Source organism: Sinohyriopsis cumingii, chromosome 5 (assembly GCF_028554795.1).
Source record: "Sinohyriopsis cumingii isolate HCF-2022 chromosome 5, ASM2855479v2, whole genome shotgun sequence".
Classification (NCBI taxonomy): domain Eukaryota; kingdom Metazoa; phylum Mollusca; class Bivalvia; order Unionida; family Unionidae; genus Sinohyriopsis; species Sinohyriopsis cumingii.
In genome coordinates, this window is record NC_142965.1 from 3,800,775 (window position 1) to 3,815,104 (window position 14,330).

A 14,330-nucleotide genomic window follows, 5' to 3' on the forward strand; every position below is an offset into this window, starting at 1 on the left:
CTATACAGTAGCACTGTGTAAATATCCTTACATAGTGAAGGTAGAATCCATATTGGGTGACAATTTGAATAATAATTCTTTGGTTAAACATTGTATTATCGTAATCCAATTATTTTGACTCAAATTCCATTTTATACTTGTAGTTTGATATTGCCTTATTTCCATCATTTTGTCTTCTAAGTATAGTATTCCTTATGAGAAAGAAAGAAGTAGATTGATATGTTTTTGTACATGTATCCTTATTTTCTCCTATGGATTGATGTATCCTGATTTCAAATATTAAATGTTATATAAATTTAAATTAGGTGTATAATCCTCTGTCAGTTGCAAAGCCCTTTCAGATATCCTGTCATTAGAGGTGCACTTGGTTGCCTGGTTATCTAAAAGAGCCTTGCTTCTGTTCGATGTCAATTATTGTAGCCTTTTATTATTATTATGTCATTTGTAATTGTCGCCAGGGTGTCTGTCTCTTATTATTTAAAGTTTTCCATTATGCTTACATAATGAAAGATTATAATTGGATTTCTGGGGTCCTATGAGCTTGTATCTTGTACTTCTTTCTTTTCTTGTTCTCTTAACTATGTGCACTTACTGACCTGCCAAATCTTATGATTTTGCCATAAGTCTTATGAAAATTACCCTTAAAATACGGACTTATGGCATACTAGCAAAAACTATGGAAAATTAACGTTGCCAAAAAGTCCGGATAATTGGTCATATGTGTTTTATTTGGATCTGGGTTTTGTCTTAGAACTAGTAAAATTAGTCAGGGAACAAGACTTACTTTACAGAAGCACCCCAGACACTTTAAACTGCACCTATTTGTTCATGTAAGGCATCTGCATTATCAGACTGTTGATTATAGAATTTTTAAAAATGGCGTCCAGAAAGAGATGAATGTTTATGGGGAAAATCTAATCAACACAGAAGAATAAAAAGGAGTACTCAGACTTTGGTGAATAAAAGCTGGAAAGGAAACAATTACGAAAATTGGACATCATGTGACAATTTGAGTATGTCTCATGGCAGGAGATATGATTGCCTTCATCATATGAAATGGAAGAGAATTTCCAAGAATTGTGTCAAGTTGAGAGACAGCAACAAGCCGTTGAGCTGCATAGGGTTTGGAACTCGAGTTTGTGCCACTACTAATGGTAAATAAAGTCCACGCGTACTTTACAAACTTTTAAGTTGAACATAATGTTTATCGTCGATGTGTCGAACTTTGTTACATTTTCCAGCTTTACAAGAGCAGTCATTGATATTTTGTTGCACCATGCTAAACACTGGTCAATCTTACAGAAAAAATCAAATGCCTTACTGAGGCAGACTTGTCAAAGTTGGCAGGTATGCACTTACTCTTTTCCTATTCTCTTGTATCTATCATCATCGTCATTGGCAGCTCGGTCTCGAGAGACCATGTGAGTAGTGCCCTTTGAGTGTCGTCTGCTCTCTCTGGGGTTTTGGCAACATCTGCTATCAGTGGATAAGTCGAAGGAGTAAGAAAGGAGCAGGGGGAAGAAGATCCCGAAATGGGTCAGTGCCAGCACACAGCCCTGTATCACGCCAGTGTTGATGGGAAAGGAGTCTGAGGAGGATCGATCGTACAGGACTATTCCCTTCATATCAGCATGGAAAGAGATTATCATGCTGCCGAGTTTTGAGGGGCAACCAATCTTACTGAGAAGTTCAGATAGGCCCTTCCTTCTGATCAGGTCGAATGCCTTAGTGAGGTTGATGAACATCATGTAGCGTGGCTGACCTTGCTCTCTACTCTTCTCTTGGAGTTGTCGGAGGGAAAAGATCATGTCTGTTGTCGACCTGCCTGCTCTGAATCCGCACTGAGATTCTGGGTAAACATGAGTCCACCAGCAGCTAAAGCCTGTTGAGGATGATGCAGGCGTACACTTTGCCAACGATGTTCAGGAGCATGATCCATCTGTAATTGTTACAGTCACTTCGGTCGCCCTTGTTTTTGTAAAGGGTAAGACTGGTGGCATTGCACATGTCTTGGGGGACCACTCCTTCACAGCAGAGGCAGATTAGCTAATGCAGCGGCTGAAGCAATGTTGGTTTCCCATATTTTATAGCTTCAGACGGAATGCTGTTGCTACCTGATGCTTTGTCGTTTGGGAGGGAGTCGATGGTGGGCAGTTTCTGTATGCTGCTTAGGGCCATAACGTGACTGACATTTCCCTCAGGAATACAGCTCTGAGTAGTGCACCACCCATCTGGCCAACTGCTTATGGTCTGTGATCTTCTCTCCGGTCAGAGATTTCAGGGGGGAGACCCCTTTCATTGTAGGACCTAGAGCTTTCTTGATGCCACTGATATTTTGCACCAGTTAGGATGCAAGAATCGCCAGTAGAAAGTCGTAGTTGACACCCAGCTGCCTTCGGGGCTCCACTCCGGATTTTCTGTCTGGGTTTACTCCCGTAGCCTTTCTTTATCCCAAAGATATCCACATGGTAGCGGAACCATCATCCATTCAGGTAACGTTGGAATTTAGATACCCCAAAGATAATCGCCAAGCATTCTTTCTCAGAGACTGAATAATTGTGTTCTGCAGTTGACCACTTCCTGCTACTGTATGCAACTGGGAATAAGTTCCCGTCATGCTCTTGTTATAGCACTGCCCCTAAACCTGTCACAAACGTCAGTACTTAAGACAAAATCGCACGTCAAATCAGGCAATTTCACTACTGTTTGACATCAGTCTGTCCTTCAACGTCTGAAATGGTCGTTCACATGTCTCTCTCCATATAACTTTCATCGAGCCTTTTCCCAAGTCAATCAATGGGCTAGCAATAGTGCTGAAGTTAGCAACATGTCGACGATAATACCATGCCAGTCCCAAGAAAGATCGAACTTCCGTCTTAGTGGTCGGTCATACTGCATCCCAAAGTTGGTCGACCTTTGAACTATCTGGGATTAATGTGTCTTCGCTGAGGGTATTATCTAGGTAGGTTAGTTTCCTAAACCCTACATGGCATTTAGATGGTCATGTGGTCTGTCCCGTTGGTAGAAGTTGCTCTAAAACATTTTTCAGCAAAATGATTTGATTGTCCTAAGTTGCTGTCACTAAGAGTAAATCATCCATGAAATTTGAAACTCTGGTCCCCTTAACAGTTTAAGTAATTTTCACATCATATGTGTGAAGACACTTGGCGCATTCTGGACCCCAAATGGCATGACTACCCACTGGTAGGTCCCATCTGGAGTTGCAAAGGCAAGTTTTACTGTCATTTTGGACTGGAATTTGCCAGTATTAGACGGATCGATTTTTTAAAAATACTTCGCGTTGTTCACCCTGGCAAATATGGACTCAGGATCAGGTAACAGTTTTATCTGGAATTCCATGATCCTGTTCAGCTTCCTGTAATCGGTGCAAAATCTGTGTGCCGTCTTTTTTCTGCACCAACCCAACAGGAGAGCTATACGCTGACTGAGTTGGTTCTATAACTCCCAAGTCTATCATAGCTTGAATTTCATTTCGGACGGTTTCTAATTTTGCATAGGGTAGCGGATATGGTTTCAACTTCACTGGCTTCTCATCCAGTAACTTCAGGGTGAACTCCTCCAACTCCATCTTGCCAGGTCATTCTGTCAAGATGCTTGAGAAGTCTTTGAGTAACGACTCCACTTCCTTATGTTGCTCTGACATTAACGTCCTGTCAAGGACAACATCCACATAGGTTTCTTCCCTTGTCAGAGGACAACTATGGAGTACTTTTGCCTCTCCTCTGTTGTTGTCAGGTTCTTCAGTCAGAACTATAGCAACCACGAACTCTTTGGGTGTCTCTCTTTCATGGTAATGTTTCAGGAAATTTATGTGGTACAGCTTCTTGTTGTCTCCTACCCGGACACAGTAGTTCTACCTACCCTTTTTCTGTTATGACGAATGGTCCCCTCCATGAGACTTGAAGTTTGTTGTGCCCTAACAGCAGCAACAACAGCACCTTGTCACCCACCTCGAAGTGACATTCCTTCGTCCTCTTATTGCAATATTTGGCTTGATTCCCCCTTGGGTCATGGAGATTCTCCTGAGCTAATTTCGAAATCTCTTCCAGCTTGTTGCAGAGACCAACAGCATGTTATTCGCACTTCCTTGGATGCTTATTCATCCATCGATAAATGTTTCAATATAGCCATGGCTCCCCTGACTGTCCTCCCATAGACTAATTCGAATGGCGAAAACCACAAACTAGTTTGTGGTACTTCTCTATACGCAAATGGTATCATAGGAAAGTATCGATCCCTATCCTTGGGGCAATCTTCACAGAACTTTTTCAGAGCCTGTTTCAGTGTTCCATTGAAACGCTCTACCAAACCATTGCACTGTGGGTGATATGGGGTAGTTGTCAGGTATCTAATGGACAGTAACCTCTTCCATCACCTGGCTCACAAGCTGTGTCCCCAGGTCAGTTAGTATCTCCTTAGAGACACCAACTCTCAACCAAACTCCTAACAAGGCCTTAGCCACCATGACTGAGTCAATGTTTTTCAATGCTACGGTCTCCGGGTACCAGGTGGAGTAATCAACTATCGTTTGTATATAAAGATTACCACTTTCTGCTGCCGGCTTTATCGGACCTACTAGGTCCATCACCACCTTCGAGAAAGGTTCATTATTCAGTGTGGTGGTTCCTAGTGGCATGGGCAATGGGAGGTCTTCGGTGTCACCCGCAATAATTTATATTAAAGTTGTAAATTCAGTGTTATATTTTATTATATTATAAGCACATTTTGTACATGTATAAAAATTATCATTCATACACATTGTACTCATTCTTGAAAGTGTGACTGTTTGGATGTTGAGATACAGCAGTGTAGTTTGGACATATGACTTTAAAAGAGTACACTGCTGTAGAAACTATACATTGTAATTAATTTTAACATAGATGTTATGAGATTACAGTATTATAATTGCAAGTTGGTAAAAATGCTTAATCAACTGCAAACTTAAACATTTTTTTTTACTTTTCTGAAAGATCGTTATAAAATAGTAGTAAAAAAGATATTTCTGAATTACGGTAAAATGTAAATGTCTTCATATTATACTGTTTGTCCTGATTTCGCTGTTACCGATAAAATTTGTCGTAGACATCACACTGAAGCAATAAAGGCAATATATGAATGAACTAGACCCTTCTGTCCAGCTGAATCGACATAACCAAGAAAAAGTATGGCACCTTGCATAATGTCTAGTGCATCTATTAATTTTAGAAAGAGGTAATTTTTTTAATATCATCATTCGATTTCTAGCTTCGTTACAACGGTCCATTGGTAGGATTGCAAATTTATGGCTTTATTATTTATTTTAATGTAATTGTAGGGACCGCTCTGTTGGCCTAGTGGTTGGAGCATCTGCATTGGATGCAGGAGGTCACAAGTTCGAACCCTGGTCAAGTCATACCAAAGACTTACAAAAATGGTACTAACAGCTCTCTCACTAGGCACTCAGCATTAAGAGGTTAGTCTTAGGACTGGTGGGCCTGGTGTCACGATAATGTGACAGGGTGGGACATGATGCTACATGTCTGCGGAATGATGCCCCAGTGCTGGACATCACTATCAACTGCCACACTGCAGACATCGAGGTGATAAGTCTGAAATGTCTTTTAAAGCTATATTAAAAATCCAAATTACACACACACACACACACACACAAACTTGCGGTAATATCAATGATTGGTTGAATAGTTTTTTCATAATTGATTTTTGTTTGTATTTTCACAAAAATGAATGGTCTGAAAATGACCTTGACTTTACATTTCTTTTCAAATTCCACAACATAGCATTGTCCCATACATTTCTGATTCTACTTTTAGGCTAAATCTTCTGTCACACAATATCTAGACTTTACTTTCCACGAATTCAATATTTTCCTTTATCTGTTTGACAAAAACAGACAATGTAATGAAGTGGTCTTTCCTAGACACAATGATATCTGCTGTTACAGGGTTCACTCATGAAACAGGCACTTGCTTGAGGGGGAAACTAATGATAACACTCCCATTGTGTGTTTGAAGATTAAATTATCAAAACATTCAAAATAGAAGTCGGATTTTTAAATCAACATATATAGGATGATGGGATCTGCTCAACTAATTGTAATTGTAATTGTCAATTGTGTGTTTGACATTTGAACATTTAATTCTGTATTTGGCATCAATGGGTTAGATATTGTGTTAGTGGTTTCTTTCAGTTTCAGTTACTTGATACAATAGTTGTTGATTTGGGCTTCTAAATGTTTTTTTTAAAGTAAATGATTCTTTTAATGGCTTCTTAACACTGCAGTATTGACCTTAAAGCAGTAATAGTATGCAGTATATAAGCTGCAAGTTCATTTACCCAGGTAGCAATAATTATTAATACGTGTACTTTTCCCATGACAAGTTTATTTCTTTGGTGCTGTGCACAGAGCTGCTGATAGCTTGATTCTCAGAGATTGACTTTTCTATAATTTTGATAAAGAATACACAGAGCGCTGAAGAGACTGAAAGATTTATCGAATAAATCCTGGAAATCATTGGCTAAAAAATGAAAAAGTAATGGAACATTATTAGCTTTATGCACATGGTGTCATGACTGGAAGAAAAAATGTAATGGCTACCCAAGGAAAACAGGTCAAGGAAATAAGGATTTTGGTCATTAACCTTGCTGTGTAGAAAGTTTCTATAAGAATAAAGGGAAACCTGCGTTGCTTAAAGAGGAGATGAAAAAATGAACAGAATATTGTCATTTATTTGTTTCCAGTGTGTTGTGAAATGTATTGATCAGAAATGCTAATTAAAGAAATTAATAGAGCAAAGAAAGTTTAATTTCTTCTTTGATTCATTGTAACTGCACACAAATTTATATAACGGCAAGGTAAAGGCATTGAGAATTATTGTTGTAGTATCACACAAAATAACATGAGTTATCAGCTGCCTTAATTTTTAATTCATTTATCATTCAATAAGAAAAAAATGTGGTTCTGGTTACATTGGGAAATAATATTAGGGTAGGTAGGTTGGTAGGTAACTTTTTGTCTCTCCAGGCTGATTTAAAATGAAGCATAAAGTTGAATATAAGCATCATTTCCATCCTGATTTGAACTTTGATCATAGTTGCTACCCTTTGCTTGTTAATTTTGTAAAATTTATTTTTGAATTTCTCTCCCAAAAATATATTGGGTTGGTAAGGTAAACAGAATTACATATAGTTTGCCATTTAGCCTACTTCAAAATATTTCACAATGAATTGGAATTAACACTCTGATGTAATGTATTTTGGTGACACAATATACAAATTCTGAATTATTGCATGGGGAAAAATGCCTTGTTATTAGGGTTCCTAGTTTCAGATCTGGAATAGCAATTTTTCCAGGGAAAGAAGTCCAGGATTGCAACTTTAAAGTTTCTTTGGGGATCATGTGTATGTGCATGTCCAAAATTTAAATGTGTTGATATTTTGCAAAACATTTTAAGCATTTAAACCAAAATTGTCACATCTTTCATCTGCTGTGAGCACAGTCCATGTTATATAGGTGCATTCAATCAGAACAAACTATGCTATCATGACAAGTTCTTGGTACAAGTCTGTGCGTGTTTAAAATGATAGTACTACTTGATGACTTTGAGAACATTCCCTTAAATAATCACACAATAGAACACACCTTGAACAAGTTTTGGCCACTAATACATTCAAAAAGTCATCTTCCTGATTGTGACACAGTCTGGTAAAGCAAAATTGTGTTTTGGAGTACTCACAAAATTTCCCATAGAATTTAAAATCATGGGAGTGTGATACCAATCCTTTATATTTTTATCTTGAATCCTGAAAGCTTCATGTTGCCTGTTAATTGAGAGCTACTAATATTAAACAATATTTTTATACCAGCAATGATGTCAGTAAGAAATTAGTAAGGGCTGATCACTGCCCTAGTATCACAGACATGCAGAACATAAAAGACATAGTTAATTTTGCATACTATGAAGTTAACTGGACACTGGAGGCTATTCTGATGACCAATATATCAGACCCACACCTGTAATGACACAGGAGCTTTAGGGGCTGATCTCACCTGTTCAGTAAAAGATGCAAATATTTGCAGACACTTTTGTCTGCACGTAGCAGTGTACATTTTATACACTTATATATAAATTCCTTTTCAGGTTCATTTAAGACTTGTCTGATTCTGATCTGTTTTATCCTCATTCTGCTTTCTTTTTTCTTTCAGAAACGAAGGAAGCTTTTGTTACTCTAGCGACCAATGACACATATTCTTTAGGATGTCTGGTGCTGGAAAAGTCGCTAAGAAAAGTGGGTACCACCCGACAGTTGGTTGTTATGGTCACCAGTGGTGTTTCAGAGTCAATGAGGTAGCACTTTTGTTTTTTCTTCTTCTGTTTTTAAGAAATTAATTTCCATTATTGTATTCATAGTGCAGTCCAATAGAACTAGTACAAACATGAATTTCAGCTAAAAAAACATTTATTGGGTGGGTTGTTGTTCAAGTTGTTGAACTTGCTCTCCTTCACATATCACTGACATCTCATCTCTGTGCATAGATTTGAGACTTGGCTGTGGGTATGTGAGAAAGCTTGGCAGTAGCTTCCCTTGGGTTGGCGGTTTATTGCACAGTCCATCTGGGTTCTTCCTTAATTCTCACAACAGGGATTTTCCTTGACCTTTATTGGGTCAGCTCAATTCTCAGTTTGTAAATTTGTGCATTTTCTCACACTCTTGACCAAGAACTTCCCATTTGAGAGAAACTTTATATGCTGGAGATTTTATATACATGTAACAAGCAAAATAAAATCTGTTTCCTTATTAAACTCCTGGGCAAAAAGTGAGAAAGAACTAATGTGTAAATAAAATTAAAATTGTATTCACTGCAGTTATTTTATGGATTAGTGTTAATACTGTGATTTGCTGGATTGTATGATTGTGCACAGAAACTTATTTTATGATACATAATTGAATAAACTTTGATGGTACATACCATCAGCTTCATGGCATTAAATATGCCATATTTAGATGGCTAATACACATGTTGGATTGTTTTCTCTTTATTCAATGTATTCCCAATTTAACTCTTATGCACATATTTTCCCAATTCCCTTATCTTGCCACCAATTTGCCTTTTTCTGGTGAACAGTGGGGTTGAGAAAAGGAGTCGCATTGTCTTAAAATTTTGTGCGGCATGAATCCTGATTTTCTTCTGTTCAAACGGGTTATTTTATCCTTGTTTTCTTCCAACCATCACACTTTCATTTCCATGCTGCAACTTTAAAGTATTTTGGAATATGGGATGAAACTTGGTACATCATCATTAAAAGTCTGTACACCATCATTAGGTGTGTCCACATACTGTATGTGGGGTCGTTGTTTTGTGAAGGTCACAACTTGGTATTTTAAGTTCTCTTTCAGACTTTCCTTTACACTCCAACTATAGACCTGTTTGAAATTATGGAGTGAAAGTCTGCATGCTTGTATGGGGTCATTAGAAGATGTATATTGTACTACATACTTGAATGGGGTCATTTCATTAGAAGATGTATATTGTACTGCATACTTGTATGGGGTCATTAGAAGATGTATATTGTACTGCATACTTGTATGGGGTCATTAGAAGATGTATATTGTACTGCATACTTGTATGGGGTCATTAGAAGATGTATATTGTACTGCATACTTGTATGGGGTCATTAGAAGATGTATATTGTACTACATACTTGTATGGGGTCATTAGAAGATGTATATTGTACTGCATACTTGTATGGGGTCATTAGAAGATGTATATTGTACTGCATACTTGTATGGGGTCATTAGAAAATGTATATTGTACTGCATACTTGTATGGGGTCATTAGAAGATGTATATTGTACTACATTGGCAATCATCTTCAGGATCCAGGTTAACATTCCCGTCAGTAACTTCAGATCTGTAAGAGATTAAGGGATGAAATATAGTATACAGTAATGTAGTGTACAGTAATGTACAGTAATGTAGTGTACAGTAATGGTCATTTGAAGGCATATTGTGTACTAAATTTGGAGTCCCATCTTCACAGTTCACAGGACATGTGCTTCAAGTTTTATATCATACTTTCCATTCTTGATAACTTTGGAGTCCTTTCATCTTTAGGGATGAAACGTGGAATACTTACTTGGAGTACATTATCATTAGAAAGTATCTTGCATACATTTGCCACATTGGGAATTGTATGTTCGTGGTCATGGGTCAGTATTTTATCTTTAGTATCACACTTTCATTTCCTCTCATAATCACAATAATTTTAAAGCCATTTAAAGATTGCCCCTCTCCCCTCTTTTCATTTTTGTTTTACATTCATTGAAGTATGAATGGAAGAAATACTGTACAACTGTATGAACCATGAAGCGTATCCTATTTAAATTTGAAGTTTATTTGGTTCATTCTTCATTGGACATGAAAAAAAATCTGGTCAGTCCATATAAGGATTGACATCTAATAATGACAAAATAATAGAAATTCTTGTATATTAAATATACCATTCTAACTTGTCAGGCTTTGCACAAATACAGGACAGGAATAAGTATCCATAACTTGGCATTCAGCCTTTCATAAGATGGCAACCAGTTCCCTGTCAATGTGGCACAAACCAGGGACGGTCCTGGCTTTTAAAAAGCTGTCGCCAAAAAAATTGCCAACCTCAATATTTTGTCGCCAATTTTCAAAAAGTGTTGCCAGAACAAGTAGTGTACATTTTTCCAAGTGTTAATTTAGGCTATTAATGTAACAGGCAATGAAAATTACAAAAGATGGGTTAGGTAATACTTTTAATTACAACAAGCATTAACAAAATGTTACAAAGTGTTACATGAAGATCCGTCGCGATTTTAGGGCTGCCCACTTGTTGAATGCAGTTTCAAAGTCTAATTTTTCACATCTGTACATGCTGATTCTCATTAAATTCTCGAGAGATGAGATGCAGAGTTTATTTCTGACATCAGTTTTTATGAGGTTCATCTTACTGAATCCACGTTCACAGTCTACAGTGCTGACAGGTGACACCAGTAGTCTCTCAGCAGCCGCAGTTGCGCAAGGGTATGTTGCCCTGGATCTCACTGCCAACTGAATCAAGTCCTTAACACCCCTATACACCTTACCATTCCTGAGAACTTGAACCCTAGCATAAGCCACAAAGCCAGCCAACTCCTGACTAACCTCTGACTGATTACCTAACCCACATGTAGACAAGTAATCTGAAACAATACCTGAAACCTCTGAAAGAATGGAACTATTAGCCTGTGAACCATACAAATAGGGATCAAACAACTTGGTTAGAGCATTCAAAACTATCGAATCACCCTCCTCCGTGAACCTTGCTTTTAGATTGTCTATAACAATATCTATAAATTTGGCACAAGATGATGCAGCCTCCGACCTTTGCTTAGCACCATCGCTAATTGTATGGCCTTTGTACTCAAAAGTACACAAACCTGATGAATCTAAACTTGGTTCTGCTGGAATCTCAGAAAGAAACCTAGAAATGTTACTACCAGACTCGGACCTCAGACTTTCAGAAAGCTCAACAGTGGAGTGGAGAAGGGGATTAACCTCGGTAAAGTCAATATCAGATCTCTGATAAGCTTGACACAGAACTGCCAAAGGCCTCAGAATGTCAGCCATATAGTGTGCTGTATAAACAAATTTGAAACAAGCAATAGGCTTATACAGTGCAAGAGCCTTTGCAGACTTGTCTTCCAAGAAGACACTAACTAGAGCTTGAAAATTATCAACAACTGCCTGTACACTACCTTCAAAACTCAGCCACCTTGTGTGGAATACCTGATGCAAGCGAGTGTGAGAAGACTCCAACACTGACTGAATTGCCTCAAGCCTACACATATTACGGGGGGAATATGCAAAATGCTTGTGCATATTATTCAGTATATCTTGAAACTTGACCATGTATCTAACCTCGTCAGCTGCAGCACCTGTACCCAGAGCTAACCTATGTGCAATGCAGTGAGTTGCAAGCAAACCTTTAGTAGCCTCCTTCAACCTGGTAACAACACCACTCTTGCAACCCAACATGACCGCAGCACCATCCGTTGATACACCAATCAGATTGTCCTGACTAAAACCAAATGATTTAATTAAACCTAACAACTCTGAATATATAGATTCTGCGTTTGCGGTTTGAAGCTGACGAATACCTAGAAATTGTGTCACTGGTTCAACACTGCCAACCAAACTAGTTAAGTACCTAACATAAACAATCAAATTCTGATGTACTGAAACATCTGTGCTCTCATCAAGCATGACACTGTAAACACGAGATTCCTTGACCTCGGTAACCATCTCATCAACTATTACATCGGCCAACGACTGCTGAAACTCACTGGTGCTTTTGTGACTCATACGATGTGTGCTTATCTACTTTGAGGTCTGAGAGTTGGGTGACGCCCTGAAATAGAAATAATCATTAATTTTGTATGCCATAAATATTTCATTTATAATTATACATGTTCTGATATATATATATATATATATATATGATTAGCGAAAAATTGGCATTTATACAACAATCACGGTGTACTACAGTAACATCACATTGAATATATTAAGGTTGTACACATGTTTTTCCCTATGTTACTGTAATTTAAATCCATAGAATATTACTGTTAACAAGCTATAATATAATATTCTCAATACCTGTGTGATACACAACTGGTGCAGCTTTGGGACAATTGTATTAGCCAGGTTGTAGTAAGCCGCAAAAAAAGTGTTCCGCATAGCACTAATAATAGCATTTTTGCTCTTACTAATGGCAGTGATCTTCGCTGCTTCCATGGTATTGGCATCCCGCATCACCGTTTGTACACATGTATGACTGTTGTTACCTGAAAAAAAAATGCATTATCAACTTTAGTTGACATTTTAATAATAATAAAACCCTATGATCGTACATTGCAATGTAAGATAAGTGACGTATAATGCGACTGTCGATTGCATGCATTCCGTAATTAAATGACCCTCCCCCATGGCTAGCTTCACATAGCTTATAGTGAATTGCTTCCTAAATCCCAAGAATGATCACTGAATGCTATATAATTCTCGACAAGCAAAATAGGATCTCCATTCCCACGAATGAAACTTACACGAATCAACACCTGGCAATATTGGACCGTATATATAAGCATAAATTCACACCCAAGTTAGGGATTCTTTCACTCCTGTATTTTGAGAAATGAATAATTATTTTTAATTACGCAAAACTTGTTTTTTTGCTATTTCTTGTTGCGGAGTTTAAGTCTGCAGCCGTAACACGGGGTTGATGGCAAAAGGAAAAGATCAATGAGTAAAATGCACAAATATTACTTACCCCGCCTGGATTCATGTTTGGTGACACACTCCTCCTTCAAAATATCACAGCCAGTTGTAAATGAATTGATGAACTTTGCCTTGATACATACATCACAGAACATCTGTTTTAACTTTTTATCATATCTCAGCCACAGACGCCCAAGTTTCCAACTGTCTAGAAATTTTCGGGAATTTTTGCCCCGTTCATCGTAATGTGGTGTTGCACTTGAAGCACTACATGTAGATGATGTTGGACTGCAAGGTTTATCATCGGGTTCAGTGACTGTATTGTCTGATGAATTTGCACTAAATCCAAACGCTGTTAACTTTTGTAACTTAGGATGAGATGATGAACACGCAACGTCTAACTTCCGTTTGCTCATGTTAATGTTGCACTGGCGACAGATATAATTATGATTGAGATTTTTTCCATTTGCTTTTGTATTTATACACAGTAGTCGGTACTTCAAAGGTTATCAGTTTTCTATGAAGGTTCAGCAAAACTATTGTATTGGTATATGTAAAAAAAACAACAGAAGGATTAGCCATTCAGTTAATTGTATCTGTTCTATTCGCGTCTTCAGAATTCGGTCAGTTGTAGGTATAGTTCGGTAGTATGATTGACTGTATCACAGCATACAGTACTCAGCACAGATGTCAGCATAAGCCGATTATGATGTAACATTGCACTGTAAAGATGGGGTTGTCGATACGAACAAAGGATTGTTTGTGTAACAGATTGATTCCAATGCATTGCTTAGTCAAGTTTGTGGCTTCCTTTCGTTCTCCCTTTTAATTTATCCAGTCCAAATCCATGATTGTATGTACAAATTAAATAACCAAAAAGTCTGTCGCCAAAAATATCGCCAGATGGGATATTTTTGTCGCCAATAAGGAAAAAAATCGCAATTTGCGACATTGGCGAAGCCCAGGACGATCCCTGCAAACTGACCCATGGTCATTAAACCATAATATGAGCAGCCTTTGTT

The 14,330-nt window shown here is 37.9% G+C and overlaps 1 protein-coding gene and 1 pseudogene across 2 annotated transcripts in view; one reads left to right on the forward strand and one right to left on the reverse strand.

Moving 5' to 3' along the window:
• Positions 1-14,330, forward strand: part of LOC149798548 (uncharacterized) — a 134,663-nt gene that overhangs the window by 2,981 nt on the left and 117,352 nt on the right. Inside the window, exon 2 of the mRNA XM_089957353.1 lies at positions 8,225-8,366. Within this exon, the coding sequence (XP_089813479.1) occupies positions 8,225-8,366 (142 nt within the window). The remainder of the gene's footprint in view (positions 1-8,224; positions 8,367-14,330) is intronic.
• Positions 9,816-13,197, reverse strand: LOC149798549 (zinc finger protein 862-like; annotated as a pseudogene). The gene is made up of 3 exons (XR_016420871.1): positions 12,691-13,197; positions 11,139-12,442; positions 9,816-9,931 (listed from the first exon to the last, which is right to left on the reverse strand). The product of XR_016420871.1 is annotated as a zinc finger protein 862-like (transcript).